The sequence below is a fragment of the Nyctereutes procyonoides genome, unplaced genomic scaffold (genome assembly GCF_905146905.1).
Source record: "Nyctereutes procyonoides isolate TBG_1078 unplaced genomic scaffold, NYPRO_anot_genome, whole genome shotgun sequence".
Classification (NCBI taxonomy): domain Eukaryota; kingdom Metazoa; phylum Chordata; class Mammalia; order Carnivora; family Canidae; genus Nyctereutes; species Nyctereutes procyonoides.
In genome coordinates, this window is record NW_026575136.1 from 37245809 (window position 1) to 37264410 (window position 18602).

General features: G+C 38.6%; 1 protein-coding gene across 6 annotated transcripts in view; it reads left to right on the forward strand.

Annotated features, from left to right (window-relative positions):
* LOC129495505 (zinc finger protein 236) overlaps positions 1-18602 on the forward strand; it is a 108066-nt gene that overhangs the window by 40466 nt on the left and 48998 nt on the right. For all 6 annotated transcript variants that reach the window (XM_055303075.1, XM_055303077.1, XM_055303079.1 and 3 more), the window contains 2 exons: positions 9430-9702; positions 11067-11270. In XM_055303075.1, the coding sequence (XP_055159050.1) occupies positions 9430-9702; positions 11067-11270 (477 nt within the window). The remainder of the gene's footprint in view (positions 1-9429; positions 9703-11066; positions 11271-18602) is intronic.

The following is an 18602-nucleotide window of genomic DNA, read 5'->3' on the forward strand; positions in this document are numbered from 1 at the left end:
AACTTACTCCTCTAAGGATGACAGGGGCAGAACTCTTCTGGGTGGAGATCTTTCTCGAGGCCACAGAGATTTTACTTTCTTGGACCAGAGTGTGATCCGGAAACCTTAGCCTCTTCCTGACGACTGAGTCATGAATTTGACTCCTACTCTGTGCCGTGATAGGCTGGTGTCCTGGCAGCCAGCTTGGGGCACGGGCTCCAGGATGCTGGGGGCTTTAGTTCTCAACCCTCAAAAATACTGTGTGTTACCCCTTGCATGTGGGTTCTAGTTCTCTGTACAGCCCTCCTCCTGCTTTTTTTTTCTGCTGCTTGTAACCTGCAAGTCCATGCAGCTCTGATAAATTATGACTCAAAACATTGACAGAGAGTTAAGTATAAATTCATTCTAGGTAAGAACTTTTGCAACTGTTGTTCTTTTCTAAAAACAACATGCATGCACATGTTTGGATTTTTATATCTGCTTTGAATAACTCAAAAGATTGATATTTTCTTTTTATTGATGCTTTTCTTTCCCTTTATTCTATGTTGTGAATAAAGAGGATTTTTTTATTCATAGTTCAGATAAATGAATTACTTTCTTGAATTACTTTCTGCTTTTTATATAATACAGGATAGAGAACTTTAAAAAGATTCATTTATTTGGGCATGGTTGAATTTAGTTGAAAATCTCATGATTTATCTCATTTGTGTACAATTTTCAGAGTTTATGAGGTTTTGTTTAGGTTCTGTTTTGAGTTGTCATTTATAATTAGATATAAATATTATCTTAAGACCTTTACTTTTTTAAATGGTAAGCTGGCTTTGAGCTGAGTGCCTGTGACATAGAACATATAACACAGCATAGCATGAGGTGTACTGGGAAGGACAGTTAGGTCTGAGGTGTCCATGATGCAGTGCACAGTGAGTGCATGGGCAATGCACAGCAGAAACAACAGTTTTAGGTCACAGAGGCAGATTGTTGGTTAAAGATGTGCCCTGTGTTTAGAGATGGGAGAAATCAGCGGGCCACAGTGAGAAAGTAAAAGATTGACTGAGTTGGAGGGATGAGAACCAAGTCCTCATTGAAATGGAGTGAAGCCCACAGGGATCAGTGAGAGTCAGGTGAGGCAGGAGAGCATTCTGCTCCGAGGATCGTAGTAACAGTTTCTGCTCATTTATTTTTCTATATTAAAAATAATTTTGAAACTATCTATGGGGATCCCTGAGTAGTTCAGTGGTTTAGCATTTGCCTTCGGCCCAGGGTGTGGTCCCAGAGTCCCAGGATCGATTCCCACATCAGGCTCCCTGCAATGGAGCCTGCTTCTCCCTCTGCCTGTGTCTCTGCCCTCCCCCCCCCCCCTTTCTCTGTGTGTCTCATGAATAAATAAATAAAATCTTAAAAAAGAAAAAAACAGCGTTCTAGCATTAAATTTTCTTTTATATATTAATCATGAATCCAGCAACCAGTCAACTTCTATTGTTAATTGTAGCAGTTTGTCTGGAAATTATTTTGAGTTTTTCATGTAGATACTATATTGTGTATGAATAATGGCAGTTTTCCTCTTCTTGGTATATTGGCTTGGACTTCTGCCACAGGGTTGTATAGAAGTATGGAGAGTGGTCCTCTTCCAGCCTGCCTTTTTTTTTTTTTTTTTTTTTAATGAGTGGGGAGTGAGGGGGGCAGAGACACAGGCAGAGGGAGAAGCAGGCTCCTGCAGAGAGCCCGATGTGGAACTCGATCCTGGGACTCCAGGATTATGCCCTGGGCCAAAGGCCCCCCATCCTGACTTTTAGAGGGATGGTTTTAATGTTTCACAGTTGAATTTATCTTTTTACAAATGTTGTCATTGGACCTTTCAGATTTGAGAGGCTGTCTTCTGTATTTGGTTTTCTAAGATGGTTTTTTCCCCCCTATCTTATGTTAAATATTATCAAATGCCCTTTTTTCTCTATTGGTATGATCACATGTTTTTCTACTTTAATCTCTGAGGTGGTAAATCATAGTAATTGATTAATGGAAAGCAAACCATGTCTTCTGCCGGGGCTTCCATGTTACTCTGGTTTCTCTCTTCCCCTTCTGTCTCCCTCTGTCTCTTTCTTCCCCTCTGTTTTTTCTTTATGGCACATTTTTTAATTTCTTGGCTAGTGATATTTTTTCGATTTCACCTAATAATATATACTTCTTTATTAAAAAAATGGATAACACCAGCATTTACTTTTAAATCAGTTAATTTATAAAACCATTATCTTTTATAGAGTGTACATTGATGTTAAAACAACTTAAATATAATTGCTATCTAGAAAAAAATTACTTCTGATTATTGTATTTGCTTCATACTTTCAAGTATTTTTATATGCAACAATTTGAGTTGGCATGTAAAGCAACTTCCGTAGTTGTCACTTAGCTGTCTTTGGGGAGAATCACACTCACTTTACAGAGAAATCATAATGCATATTTTGCAGTAAGCTCACAGCAGTGTTAAAAAGATCAGTGTGAATGACACAGAAACATTTCTTCTTTATAAATCACTCGCTGGAGCTCCCAGCAATAAAGTGGGCATAGGGAGAGCTGCTGTTAAGACTTTGCTCTCTGGAGGGACACCTTTGAGTCATTTTTAAGAACTTTAGCATCAGGCTTCTGGAGCTCTTTTTTTTTTTTTTTCTTCTCTTTTTTAAATTTATTATAGTCACAGAGAGAGAGAGAGAGAGAAGCAGAGACATAGGCAGAGGGAGAAGCAGGCTCCATGCACCGGGAGCCCGATGTGGGATTCGATCCGGGGTCTCCAGGACCGCGCCCTGGGCCAAAGGCAGGCGCCAAACCGCTGCGCCACCCAGGGATCCCACTTCTGGAGCTCTTACCAAAACTTCTGAATTATTTCTGGAGCTACTTAGGAGGGTAGATGTTCTTGCTGAAGACCCAGCACTGAGGGTTCCCTCCCAGAGTGATTGTGTCCAGGGTCACCACACACGCAGGTGAGGCCTCTGCTGTGTGCATCTGCCAGGTCAGAGGCTCACCGTGATGGTGTTGGGAGATACGCCGGGGCACTGTGCTGGGGAACAGAATTAGTGAGCCCCACAACTCTGTCTCTGCTTCCCTGGAGGTGTACCAGCTTTGAGAGTGTGATGGGGCATATCCACTGTGCAATTGGGTCTGAATATTGAACTGCTCCTCAGTAACGTCTTCTGTGCCATGTTTGCTCTGACTTGGCTCATCCCACTGGCGGACTCTGAAGCAGATTGGTTGTTTCTCCTCAGAGCAGCCCTTGCAGAATTTCATGAAGCAGAGGCACCGACCGTATGTGGTATAAACAAGGAGTCCCGTGTCTTCCATTTGGCTGTAATCTGGTTGATTAAAGTCTTCTGCTACAGTCTTTGAGTGAGTGCTCTGAGGTAGATGGAATGAACAGAACTTCTTCCTCTAGGAAAATAAGCATGGAATGGAGAAAAGTGGGAACTCTCCTGAGAGTGTCCCTTTGTGAGGGACAGTGAGAGCTGGCAAGTGTATCTGCCAGCAGTCCAGGTGAACTTTGGAACAGACACATTTCTCTTTCTCATTCTGTTGCAGAGAGCTCTGTGGGTCCCATTGGCACGTCCAATAGTGTGCCTTCCATCTGCTGGGGATGCTTGCCTTTCTTTATCCAGCGGCCACGTTAGTTTTTCTAAGAGAATTTGTAACTTCTCCATGGGCGGACGTTAAGAGATCCCTCCCTGAATGCTTGCTTTCTTTTTGCTGGGCATTCACTGTGAACAACCAGCATTCCAGCTGTCTCATAAATGAGGAATTGATCATAGCTGCTTAATAAGGACTGGTCACCATTCTGAGGTGGTGAAAGCTCTAAAGAGTCTTATATTCTATTTAGATGATTCTCAATGAAAGATTCCTTTATGTGGAGAGTTTTGACAAATTTTGGAAGCAGGTAAGCAGTTCTGCTCTGTCCTTTGCACCCGAAGGCCGCAGATGCTCATAATCCATGGAAGATGTGTTGGGATCAGCAGCAAAGACATCTATCTAGCAACAGTTTGAAGAACTCGGATCTACTCTGAGAAGAACTAACTCTGATGTTTCCAAAGCTCTGGTCCTGTTCTGCTGAGCGCTGGCTCTTGAAACACCGTCTGAGGAGGCAGCACTGTGAGATGCTGGAAGAGCTTCTGGCGACCTATTGAGCAGTCGTATTGCCAACTCCGCTTCCATACAGCATAGAGCCCACCCATTTTCAGCTTCAGACTGAGGCTCAGCTTCAGAAGCTAGCAGTAGCTCTGGGGAAACGTGACCATGCCCAACAATGACGTTAGCTGTTCTGTATTCTTTACAAACGTAGTGCCATCTTCACCCTCATTTCCAGACTCATGCTCTTCAGCACGAGTCAGTTTTTCATAAGATCTGGCAGCTTTTGCTACCCTGACAGCATTATAGGCAGTTTCAAAATATGAAGTAATCATAAAAATCCTAATAATGTTAGAGGAGATGTCATCACCCTCATGAGTTAGGAGCTATGACATGATGACAGTAGCACTCCTGGTTTCAGTACCCAGTGTTGCCTCTTGAGCATCCTTGATCTCAACATTCTTAATTTAGTCCAGCCAGCTACCCATGACACCCCATTCCATTTCTGGCTTAGGCAATCTAGCTAGGAAGTTAACATCATGCTCTTGATCAATGCTGAAAAGCCCGATAGACTAGTACTTGACACAACATTTCTACTCTGTGCATTAGAGTCTCTTCGTTTGTGTATAGTTTCAAATAAGTGGGCTCATGGCTCTTCCTGTAGAAGTCCCGTGGGCATATGGCTTAGCCGGCTGCTTGTAGACCCCATCACCAGCTCTGAGGGTAAGCTATGCCATAGACACTGACATGGCACTTCTGAGTGGTTTGGTAAGATGTGGCACCACGACTCCACCAGGTTTGGAAGGCACTGTTCTGCAGGGGCTTTTATTAGGGTACGTTTGCAGCCTCCTCGGATGTGTGTGCGTCACACCACGACCCACCAGCTGAGTCCATGGCCTTGATGGTTCAGAAGTGCAGGCCAACTCCCGGTCGCCAACAGCAATAGCAACAACCACCCAACCTGGGCCATTTAGTGAAATATTCGGTGACAGAAAGTTAAGGGAAGACTCTTCCCTGTTTGCAGCTTCAGCACCTGAACTTGAATCCTGAGCCATGGATGTCTCCCTGATTAGCTGCTGCTGAGCACTAGTCAGGTCTCAGTATTTGTATCTAACTTGATGTTCTGCTGCTCACTGCACATCCCCGGGCTGCAGCTCCTGCAGGCCCGCGGCCTCTGGGGCGATCTTTAACTGCTGGAGATGAGCCAAGGGTGCTGTGGCCTGTGTGGAGCCAGCACTTGGATTTCGCCCTAGAAGAGCCTGTCTGTCCATCCGTCCCTGCTGCTGAGCTCGGAGTGCTCCGAGTCCAGCATCACTCACCCTTGCCTCCCACCTGCAGTGCCCAGGTCCCTGTCCCCTCATCACTCTCGTCCTCCATCGTGGCCACAGCTGGTGCCTAAGATGGAGCTGGCTGCGTCCCCAGTAGCTTCTCTTGTGTGGAACCTGACTGAAGAGTGAGGAGGACGCGCTTGGATACGAACCTGCTGCGAACCTCTCATAGCCTGAAGGTTTCCCTCGACTTACCTGCTGCCGCAAGCTCTGACTCTTGCTGGTGCCCACCTGGCATCTCACACTCTGGCCGTTGTGAACTTTGTTTCCAGAACTTCATATCCGGCTTTTGCTGCTTCTCTGCCTCGTAAAAGTACTTCAGTCCAAGTCCTGCTATCTTTCAAGTGCACTTATTATTATTATTATTTTTTATTTTATGTATGTATGTGTGTAATCTCTACCCCCAAGGTGGGGCTCAAACTCAAAACCCTGAGGTTGAGAGTTGTGGGCTCTTCCAGCTGACCCGGCCAGGTGCCCCTGGGATGCAGATGTTTCCAAGTGTTCCTGTCCCCATGAGCTGAACCCACATCGCCTCTGCTTGCCCTGTGCACGAGTACAGGCTGCCATCTCAGCATCACTGATGCCCTGCTGCAGGTGCGTGGTTTTGTTGCCACAGCTAAGTCCCTTCCAAGGCAGGAGCATGCCTTCAGTAGTACTTGGCACATAGTGAATGCTCTCCTTGAGGTAAAGCTGGGAGGACAGACTTTTCTGAGAAAATGGCACTCAGACTCTAGAATTAGACTTTAATATGTACCTTGACTGTGCCATTGACTGGCAGCTGACCTTGGGCATGTTAGCTAACCTTCAAGATGTCATCTTTAGGGGCAGCTGGCCACCTCAGGAGGTGGAGTGTGTGACTCTTGATCTCAGGGTTGTGAGTTCCAGCACCTTGTTTGGGTGTAGAGATTACTTAAAAATAAAATAAAATAAAACTTAAAATGTCTGCTTTATCATCTTTAAAATGGGGCAATGACAGGATAAATGGGAGAGAACCAAATGAGAAAATCTGCGTAAGCTGTGTAGGATAGTGCCTGACATGTGATAACTGACTGCTCAAAGAAATATGATGTTTTAAAATTATTTTAAAAATAAAATTACATGTGTTTTAAAATTATTTTTTAAATAGATGAAACTTGTCATGCCACATATTTCAAAAGATCTAAAATAATGTATGATGAAAAGTCCTCTGTTCATGCTTGTCCTTCACACGCTCCTCCACTCCCCACCCCAGGGCAGCCACCGCCACTGGGGTTCTCTATCTTTTAAACAAGCAAGGGCATATTATATATTATGTATTAGATTGTTTTTTGTATGTATTAGATTGTTTTGATAGCCTATATTCTCCTCTGATTTGTCTTTTTGAGTGAAAAAGGAGAAATGTTTTGTTTTTCTATAGCAGAAATAGGAATGGGGGGGATACTGTATATATTTATATATCTTTTTTGTAGTTGACTTTTTTCCACCTGATGTTTTACAAAATGTCTAGAGATGGTTCCATTTTATGGATATATAATTAATTAGGTCATTTGCAAGCTCTTGCTAATACAAATAATAATAAATATAAATTTGTGTACTATCCCTTTGGCTCTAAATACTTGAGTGTATATTTCCTAAGGCCAAGATATACTGTCCTAGATAATCATTGGACAGATGTCAACATCAGGGTGTTATAACCCTTCTTTTTTTTTTTGACATTTAATTATTTATTCATAGAGACACACAGAGAGAGAGATGCAGAGACACAGGCAGAGGGAGAAGCAGACTCCATGCAGGGAACCTGATGTGGGACTCAATCCCTGGTCTCCGGGATCACGCCCTGGACTGAAGGCGGCGCTAAACCCGCTGAGCCACCAGGGCTGCCCAACATCAGGGTGTTAACATGGATCCAGTCCACAGGTCTTACTCAGATTTCATTATTTGTATCACTAATGTGCTTGATAACAAGGAAAAGAAATTTGTTCATACTTACAGTTGTAAATATTGGTGATTTTGCTTCTTTGTAGTCCGTCTGTCTACACTCCGAACGACACCATAGCAGAGTGCCTGTTTCCTTATCCTTTCTGAAGAGATTGTTGTCAAAATTTGGGGATCCTTTTTACTCACCTGATAGGTTAAAAATGGTTTCTTATTGTTTTAATTGCATTTCTCTTGTAAGGAATCAAAGGTTGAGCAAGTTTTCCTGTTTAAAGAGCCAGGGCTGCATTTTTTCCATGTGACTGAGTCAACTTTTATTTGCTGTGATATGTTGAGGATGACAGTATTTTGATAGCGTATATTCTCTGATTTGTCTTTTTGAGTGAAAAGGGAGAAATGTTTTGTTTTTCTATAGCCAGATTTGTCAGCGTGTCACGGGTTTTGGATGGGTATAAGACTTAGACTTCAACACTGATGTTATGGGAAATAACCTCTTTTATCCAATGCTTTCATACTTTTCCTATTTTAAACTAAATCTTTGACTCAGTTTTATTTTTTGTTTCCAGATGAACACCCTGCTGTCCAAACACCATGCCACCATTCCGTTCTTTATACCTGCAGACCTACATGGGTCTTGACTGTGTTCTGTGTACAAACCTGTCTTTTTTTTCATGTGTTCTGGTACCAGACAATTGTAGCTCTGTAGGATGCTTTCATAACTGGCAGGCCTAGTCCTCCCCAGTTACACTGTTTTTAAAGTGTATTTTTGACCATTTTCACATGCTTATTTTTTCATGTGTACTTTGGAATCGTCTGCTAAATTTCCAGAGCGCTAGTTTTCTTAAAAAATCCTATTGGTATTTGTATTTAAGTGATTTAACCAGTGAGTATTGATGTCTTTATAACTTGTTGTCTTTGTACCAAATAATAGGGTGTGTATTTCCATTTATTCAGGTGTTTTCTTTTTCTTTTCTTTTTTTGTATTTTAGTAGTAGTTTAAAATTTTCTTCTGGATTTTGTTAAACATGAAGGATGTTGATTTCCATGTATTAAAATGTGGTCCTCTTTCTTAGTTTTAGTTTTCTTTTAAGGCATATAATCATATCATTTGTAAATAATGATTTTACGTTTTCCTTTATAGTTTATACTGTGTATTTCTGTATCTTATCTAATTTTGTTGGCTTGTATCACTGGAACACAATAAATTCATGACAGTGACAGTGGATTTTTTTTTTTCCTGACTGTAATAGGATTGTTTTTAGTATTTTCCTATTATGTCAGAGGTTGTGTTGAGATATGTTTATTCAGCTCTTCCTCTTTTTCGATAATTTTTTAAAAATTAAGAGTAGATATTAAATTTTAGTAATTGCTTTTTCATCTTAAAGATGATTATAATATATGCTTCTTTTCAAATTTATTAATATGTTGGAAGAGAAAAGCAATTTCTGAGACCAGGGAAAGTTGCCATGTGGGAATGCAGATCTGGTTTTCCAGATCTTTCCATTTGTCAAAGGGTCAAAAATCTGTGTTTAACTTTTTTTTGTAACAGTGTGTGGTCCAAACAAAACCTACACAAGCCACATTTGGAGACATCTACAGGCTGCCAGTCTGTACTTTCTGGCCAGTCCATTCCCAGAAATAATTCGAACCTGGTGACAGTTTTATATTATGTCATTTTAGGTAATTAAATAAGGTTTTCATTTTTGCCTAGAAAAAAACTGATGGGGTAGGGATTTCCCAAGTTTAGCTAACTATAGTTATCCCACCTTTTATACCTTGCTTTTCTGATTTGTCATAAGACTGTTAGGTAGTTATTGTACTTTTGACTTCATTTCACCTATCCAGTTAGCACTCTTTTACTTCCCACAGGCTGTGATTTGTGTTCTCATGTGACTGTTCAGATTTTCTGTCAGATTGAACCATAGTCTTCAGTAATTTCAGTGATTCTGAGAATTTCAACGTTTTCATAACTGATCATATATCTTCTGCTGTGGCAAAAAGTAGATAGCTTTTTATAAGTATGTGTGCTGTTTTAATCTAACCCTAGAAAGACATTAAAGTGCCTCAATATTTGGTATAATAGCTGTGTTTCATTTGGCCGCAGGTTCAATCCGTGAGGAGAACGGTGTTCGATGGCATGTATGTCCTTACTGCACCAAGGAGTTCCGGAAGCCGAGTGACCTGGTGCGCCACATCCGCATTCACACCCACGAGAAGCCCTTCAAGTGTCCACAGTGTTTCCGGGCCTTTGCTGTGAAGAGCACCCTGACCGCTCACATCAAAACGCACACGGGCATCAAGGCGTTCAAGTGCCAGTACTGCCTGAAGAGCTTTTCCACCTCGGGGAGCCTCAAAGTGCACATCCGCCTGCACACAGGTGCTACAGGGGTGCTCCGGGGATACTAGGTCATGGCAATCTGCGGAGAGTAGTCCAGCACTTCCAGGGCTTGTTTTTCTTTAGTACGTACTTAATGATTCCCTTCTCTAGGCTAGGCTCTCGGTGTAACTGGTAAAGAAAGCTGATGTGACCTGGATTCTCAGGGAGCTGATGGCTTAATGGGGGAAGCATTAAACAGTACCACTGAGGGATGAACCTATGGGGCTGAGCCGAGGGAGGGGTGTTATGGGCAAACACGTTTGTGTGTAGAGGGGATGGGCCTTTCTGTGGAAGAGACGCCTCCGTGGGGCGTTTGTGCTGAGGCCTTGGGCAGTGAGGGAAAACCTGACTCTTGCTCTACCTTTTGGATATTTTGTAATCAGTATTAAGGCATGAAAATGTTCATATTTAGGCAGTAATTTTTTTTGTAATAGTTTTATTGAGATATATATAACTCACAGATCATAAAATTTACTTTTTTAAAAAAAACTTAATTTATTCATGAGAGAGAGAGAGGCAGAGACATAGGCAGAGAGAGAAGCAGGCTCCCTGTGGGGACCCAATGCGGGCTTGATCCTAAGACCCTGGGATCACGCTCTGAGCCAAACGCAGACGCTCAACCACTGAGCCACCCAGGTACCCCAAAATTTACCCTTTCAAAGTGAATTCAGAATTCACTTTATTCAGAAATTGTGCAGCCCACCCAACTATGGATTTTCAACATTTCTATCCTTTTCTCCCTACCACCCCCCCCCCCCCCCCCGCCAAGATATACCATCCCCATTAGCATTGACTTCTACTACTCACTCACCTGGGGTTCCTGGGCTAAGCTGACCATGTGGATGAAGATTTGAAAACACTGAAATTAGTCAATTTTGCACTATGTCCTTCTGTGGAATTTCTAGTTTCATTTACCAATAAAATTATAAGTGAAGTCTGTCTTCAGCACTTCAGAGCTGCTAAAGTGCTATTTAGACATGAGTGTGTACGGTCCTGGAAAAGCAGCCTAGAGTAGGTGCTGTAATTTCAGTTTACAGATGATGGTTTGAGAGAGAGGAGTCACACACTTTACTATTCTTAGGGACTGAATATTTGAATGTTTTAAGGTTTAAGTATTTTACACTGCAAAGCTAACAGGTGTTCTTTTTTACTTAAAATGCTCTTATTACATGCCTTAGCATCTAAATATTCACTGTGTGCAAATAAGGGAAAAATAACTCTGATTTATAATATCCTTGAGATTATAAGCATGAAATGATGAATAGTCAAATCAGTATTAAAATACTAGAATTTTATGTTGGCATTAATTGTTGCGATGTATTTTCTTGAAATAGTTATACAGTCTACTTTCATTTTTTTTTTAGGGGTCAGACCTTTTGCTTGTCCTCACTGTGACAAAAGGTTTCGAACCTCAGGCCATAGGAAGACTCACATTGCTTCTCACTTTAAACACACGGAGTTAAGAAAGATGAGGCACCAGCGTAAACCTGCAAAGGTTCGAGTCGGCAAGACCAGCGTTCCAGTCCCTGATATTCCTTTGCAAGAGCCGATTCTCATAACTGACGTAGGTAAGATTCTCTTCTCCTTTGTACTTTGGAAAGATTATACAAATACTACGGTCCACATAGTTTTTAGCATGGTATTAATATAGTTTTTGTTCAGCATTTTTGCTTTATGGCCTAGTACGCTCCACAGTCAAAATGAAAATCCTAGTTCTGTATAAACTACCGCTATAGTAGAAATGCTGTGCAGAAGTGAAGATGTATGTAAGTTCTCGTTGAAGAAAAATTTCTTCCTCAATAGAACTGTCAAAGTGGACAGGTGTTCTTTATGTGAAATATGCAGTGTCCTTTGTTATTTTTATCTTAAAATCCCTATGTAGTGTGTAACAGATTATTACATGACTGCTTTAATATTTGAACTGAAAAAAAAAAAACCTGCCAGCTTTTAAGGCCTTTTTTTTTTTAGAGTCAGTGTTATTGTAATCAAGGTAAAGTAGGATTTTGTTAACTAACTAAAAAGAAAACACTGCTTATAAGAATCTTCAGAAAAATGATTTTTGTAAGTGCTAAACGAAATTAAAGAAACTTCATTAAATTCTGTACTAAAACTTATATTTTCATGCAGTTTCTGTATTTCATTATCTTAGGCAAGATAATCCAGTCTGTGAACAAAATTAACATGAAAGTATAATTTAATATAAATAAAGGTTAAATGGTATAAAGGAGATATTTTAGATTAATATAAATTATAATCTGCTACAATCATGAATCTTTAGGAGCATAGCATCAAATATATAAAGCAAGAAAAATTAGAAGAAAAGAGAACTATTCAAATTCTAATCGTATAGTGTAAGATACTCAATTAGATCGTTTTAACTAAATAGTGAAACTAAAGAAAATTTGAAGTATACATATAACAAGGGGTTAGCTTTCTAGAATCTTTACTCTATAATACATAGTCTTTTAAATATGCATGAAACAAAGTTGATCAAATCCTAGGATATAGAAAAACTTTAAATTTTCAGAAGTAGGTATTGTATAGGACACATCTTTGATTATAGTTCAGTGAAAGCACAATAGAACATAGCTAAATATGTTAGGTATAGTTCAAAAAGCTAGCATATTTGAAAATTTAGATGAAATAGATCTTTCCTAGAATAACATGCTTATCATAATTGGCTGTAGAAAAAATGGAAAACCCCAAAACAGGCAACAAGTAAAAGGTCATCCTCCCCAAAGTATCATTTTCTAATGATTTTGTGTCTGAGTTCTTCTGGGCTTCTGAGGAACTGTGATTCTTAGAGTATTAATAGTTCAAAGTCTAGAAACTGATCAAAGCTCCCATGGGAAGTGAGAATACTTTGATGTCCTTGTCCACTTTTGGTAGCTCACAAAGCAAAGCAACAAACCAATTTCACTTAATGTGTATTTAATCTTTACTATAATCTTTAGGTTCTCAATGGTTTGTGCCATTCTTGAAATGCAGAAAAATCTCTGAAAGTCAGGACAGATTTAACATTTATTTAGTGGCCCTAGAATTATTCTTCATTCTTGAGAGTTCCTCTCAAATTCCCAGTTTTTTTAGGTTGCCGTGAATCAGGTTAAATATCTGTGGGTTTGTTTCTTTTTTTTTTTTTTTTTTAAAGATTTTATTCATTTATTCATGGGAGACACACAGAGACAGACAGAGACATAGGCAGAGGGAGAAGCAGGCTTCTTGCAGGGAGCCTGATGCAGGACTCCATCACAGGACCCTGGGATCACAACCTGAGCTGAAGGCAAACGCTCAACCACAGACCCACCCAGGTGTTCGTTTCTTGACTTTAAGTTTGTAAAGCCTTAGTTGAGTTATACTACAATCCTGATACTGTAAGTTTTTTCCAAGATTAAAATGGGGTACATTTTACTTGTTGGTTTCACAGATGTCTAGGAAACCAAACTTGGACCATATTAGTGGAAGCAGAATTCTCCTTTGGTCTAGGCTGAATGAGACACATGAGGGAAATGAGTTGTAGAGATGGCTTCATATTGTAAAACATAAAATATTGTAAATAGTTATTTTTATGCTTAACTTCATTATTATTTATGTTTGTGTCTGTCTCTTTTAGACTCTGAACTCCTTGGGGCTTTATAGAAAAGACATGACTTCAGTAATGGGGACAGATTTTTAGGGGACAGATTTTTTTTTTTTTTTTTAGGGGACAGATTTTGATAAAACATGACAGGGTTTTAGTATAGATTAGTTACAATTATTTGACTTCATTGGGAGATGAGCTGTTCTAGTTCAGACTAGTTACCTAAAACACAGTATGTCTTTTAGACTAACACTGTCACTTAGGAAGGTATTAGAATGCATTAATACAACTGTACTGAGTCTTTTAGTCTGTATATTAAGGAAGTACTGTTAGTGGTATAGTACCATATGTTCATAAAAACTTTTAGAGCTGTATAGGAACTTAAAAAGAGTCATTCCAAAACTTTTCCACATTCCTCATTTGTATAGATGTAAAAACTAGGCTCTAGAAGAAGTTATAGTGTTGCTTTGAGGCTATATAACAAGTTTTGTATTCACGGTAGAACTAGAATCTGGATCTTCTGACTTCTAGACCCAGGCTGTGTTCAATAAAATTCACTTCCTCTGCATACCCATTACCACTGCATGCCCAGGCACAGAAGTGTGGAAGAGCACACCATGATTTTCAAGTAGCCTTTGTATCATGGTTATCAAGTACCAGCAATTTTTACTAAACTTGAATATTAAGTTTATTATATGTTAGGGATTATATTTCACTAGACATGCTGTCTTATACTCTAAATGTTTTTTCTTCTAATTTAAGAGCTAAATTTTAAGTACAATAATGTGTAGACTGGGGAGGTATTAGAGTCAAGGTGATCATAATAATCAGGGGGAGTTCATTATTACCATCATAAAAAGCTGAGAGAGTTCATTACCACCAGACCTTATAAGAAATACTGAAGGGATTTCTTTGAGTGGAAGTAAAAGAACAATAATTAGCATCATAAAAACATAAAAAAGTAACGTAAATCTCATTGGTAATGATAAACATGCAGTCATAGTTAGATTCTGCAATATGCTAATACTTGTGCATACTTAATTACAACTCTTGTTTAAAAGTTAAAAAAAAAAAGTTTAAAAAAAGAGAAGAGAGTAAAAATAACCATAAGTAGTTACTGTAATCTTTTGTTACATAGTATAAAAAACTCATCAATTGTGGCAATAACCTAAAATGTGAGGGGGGAGGAGAAGTTAAAATATAAAATTTGTGAATTCTGTTGGAGTTATTATACATTTAAAATGGGGTATTATAAGTTTAAGATAGTCTGTGTAAGCCCCATGGTAACCACAAGGGAAAATCCTATAGGAATTACACAAAAGAGCATGATAAAGAAATTAAAACATACTGTTACCAAAAGGTATTAAAGCACAAAATGGACAGCAAAATAGGAAACAAAGAACATAGGATCCAGAAAACAATTAACAAAATGGCGTTAGTGAGTTCTTACCTATCAGTAATTAAGTGTAAATGGATTAAATCCTCAAATTAAAGGGCATAGAATGGCTGAAAGGATAGCAAAACGGATCCAGTGATAATGCTGCCCACAAGAGACTCGTGTTAGCTTTGAAAAAATACACATAGTCTGAGAGTAAAGGATGGAAAAAAACATTTCAAGCAAATGGTAACCAAAAAAGGCAGGGATAGTTATACTTGCATCAGACCAAATAGACTTAGTTAATTCTTTATTTTTATTTTTTAGACAAAATAGAGTTGAAAGTAGAAATTGTAAAAAAAAAAAAAAAAAGATAAAGGAGGTCCTTATATAATGATAAACAGATCAATATATCCAGAAGATACAACAATTGTAAATATCTGTGCATTCAACATGGAAATACTACCTAAATATATAAAGCAGAAAAGGACAGCTAAAAGGAGAAATAGTAATACAGTAATCATTGAGGAATCTAATACTCCACTCTCAACAATGGACAGATTATTCAGATGGAGAATCAGTAAGGAAACAGCAGATTTGACCAACACTATAAACCAGCTGGAACTCACAGGCATATGCAGGACATTCTAACCAACAACAACAGAACACACATTCTTCTCAAGTACACATCATACATTTTCTAGGATATATTATATGTTAGGCCACAACAAAACATCTTAGCAAATTCATAATAATCAAGTCTGTTAACATAGAAAAGCCCAGGATCAGATGACTTCACTGGTGAATTTTACCAAACATTAAAGAACAATTAATAACATCAATGTTCTTTCTTAAACTCTTCCAGAAAATTCAGACGAAGGAACATTCCCAAAGTCATTGTCATCATACCAAAACCAGAAAAGGACACTACTAGAAAAGAAAACTACAGGCCAATATCCCTGATGAACTTAAATGCAAAAATTCTCAATAAAATAGTGCGAAACCAAATTCAGCACATTAAAAGGAAGATTCACCATAATTAGGTGGAATTTATCACAGGGATGCAAGGATGGTTTAACATACACAATTCAATCAAGTGATACATTACATAAACAGAATGAAACAAAAAGAATCTTAGGATCCCAATAGAAAACATCTGACAAAATTCGACATCTCTTCATGATAACAAATGTTAACAAAATAGGCATAGAAGGAACATGTCTCAACATAATAAAAGCCGTATATGATAAGACTACCGTTAACAATATACTTGATGGTAAAAGGGTAAATAAAAGGCTTTTCCTCTAAGATCAAAACAAGACAAGGGTACCCATTCTCACCACTCCTATTCAAGATAGTGCTGGAAGTCCCAGCTAGAGGAGTAGCATCCAAAACAGTAAAATACTCAGGAATAAATATAGCTACGGAGGAAAAAAATCTCTACCTGAAAACTAAAAGGCACTAATGTAAGAAGTTGAAGAAGATACAAATAAATGGAAAAGTATCCCATGTTCATGGACTAGAAGAATTAACATTGTTAAAATGTCATAGTGCCAAAGCCATCTGTGGATTCAGTGCAGTCCTATCAGAATTCCAATGATGTTTTTTATAGAAGTAGAAAAAAATTCCTAGAATTGATATGGAATCATTAAGAACTTAAATAGCCACAAAAAGTCATGAGAAAGAAGAAGAAAGCAGGTTATGTCATGCTTCCTGGTTTCAACATACTGCTGTAAAGCTGTACACATTGATGCAGTGTGTTATTAGCATAAAACAAATAGACCAATGGAATAAAATGGAGAGCCCAAACATAAACCCAAGCATATATGGTTAACTAATATTTGACAAGAGAGCCAAGAACATTCAATGGAGAAAAGATAGTCTCTTCAATAATGGTGCTGGGATAACTGGATATTCACATGAGAAGAATGAAACTAGACCCTTATCTCACACCCCTTAGACTTAAATGTAAGTCTTGAAACTATAAAAGTTCTAGAAGAAAACAATGACAAAGCTTCTTGATATAGGTCACGATCATGATGTTTTGTATATGATACCTAAAACACAGCAACAAAATAAAAAGTAAGTAGGACTCTATCAAACTAAAAAGTTTGTGCACAGCAACAGAAACCATCAATAAAGTGAAAAGACAGACTATGGAATGGGAGAAAACGTCTGTAATCAGTATATCTGATAAAATGTTAATATCCAAAATATATTTTAAAACTCCTGTAACTCAATGGCAACAATTAATTAATTAAAAATTTTAAAAAAATGACTAAAGGACCTGTAGAGTTTTCTCCAAAGAAGATTGTCAGAAGGCCAAAAGGTACATGAAAAGATGGTCACCATCACTAGTCATTAGGGAATGCAAATTAGAACCACAGTGAGATACCATCACCTCATTTCTGTTGGAATGGCCATTATCAAAAAGACAAGAGATGACATGTTGACATGCATGTGGAGAAAAGGGAAAGTTTGTGTACTGTTGGTGGAATTGTTAATAGACATAACCACAATGGAAAAAAAGTATAGAGGATTCTCAGAAAATTAAAGATAGAACTACCATATGATGTAGCAATTCTCCTTGTAGGAATATATCCAAAGGAAACACCCCTATGTTCACAGCTGAATTATTTACAATAGCTAAGAGATGGAAACAATCTCATTGATGGATGAATGGGTAAAGAAATTTTGGAATACTATTCATCCATTAAAAAAATGAGGAAATCCTACCATTTGCAGCAACACGGATGAACCTTGAAGGCATTTTGCTAAGAGCAACCAGTCAGAGAAAGACAAATATGTATGATGTCACTTATATGTAGACTCTAAAAAGAAGAAAAAAACAAAAAGAGACACTTAGAACAAGGGGTGAAACTTGTGGTTACCAGAGGAGGGGAGGAAGTGGAGGGATTGGAGGCAGGGGGTCAAAAGATGCAAACTTCCAGCTGTAAGATAAATAAGCGCCAGGGATGGGATGTGTGCTATGGTGACACAGCATGTGATGTACAGGAAACTTGGGAAGGTAGTACATCCTGAGAGTGCTCATTGCAAGGAGATGCTTTTTCTGTTTTTCTTCTCTCTTTTCCTTGAATTGTATCTTTTATGAGAGGATGAATGTTTGCTGAGCTGTGGTAACCATGTCACAGTAGATGTCAGACCTTAAACTTCTACAGTGATGTGTGCCAGTTATTTCTCAATAAAACTGGGGGGAAAGAGATTCTGATCTGTAGTTCTCAGTGTTCAAACTGGAGACGGATATAAAGAAGTCACTGTTTTCTCATATGTATGACTACTTGTCTCTGTGTGTATGAGTATAGTATCACTAGTTTTTCATTTTGTGTAGCATAAATATTTAAAGTATCTTCTCTCTGCAGGTGAGTCAGGCTTTGATTATTATTTTAAACCTCAGGGCTGTAATGATTGATTTTCCAAGTTTATATTTGTGTTTTAACTAAATCGGTATTAGAGCATTTATCTTTTGTTAAACACATTTGTCTAACCTCACATATTGAATTTATTTTATGTGTTAGGACATATAATGTGTGTTATGTTTGTCATCATTTTGTTATTTTACTGTATTTGCATTTTCTTACTATTTATAATATGTGAAAGTTCTAAGACTTAAGTGTATTTTAAGTAACGAGATAAACACTGTAACAAGATAAAGCTTTCTCTTCTTTTATAATAGAAGGAATTTAGAAGATTTTTTCAATCAGTCAATTAATCAATCAATTAATTAATTTAGAGAGGAGGGGAGGGGCAGAGGGTTAGGGGGAAAGAATCCCAAACAGATTGCATGCTGAGGGCAGAGCCTGATACAGGTCTGAGGATCATAACTTGAGCTGAAACCAACAGAGGTAAATGACTGAGCCACCCAGGCGCCCTGGAATTTTGGAAGTTTTAAGGACATTTCCAGTTTGTTTTTAAGACACAAAATTAATC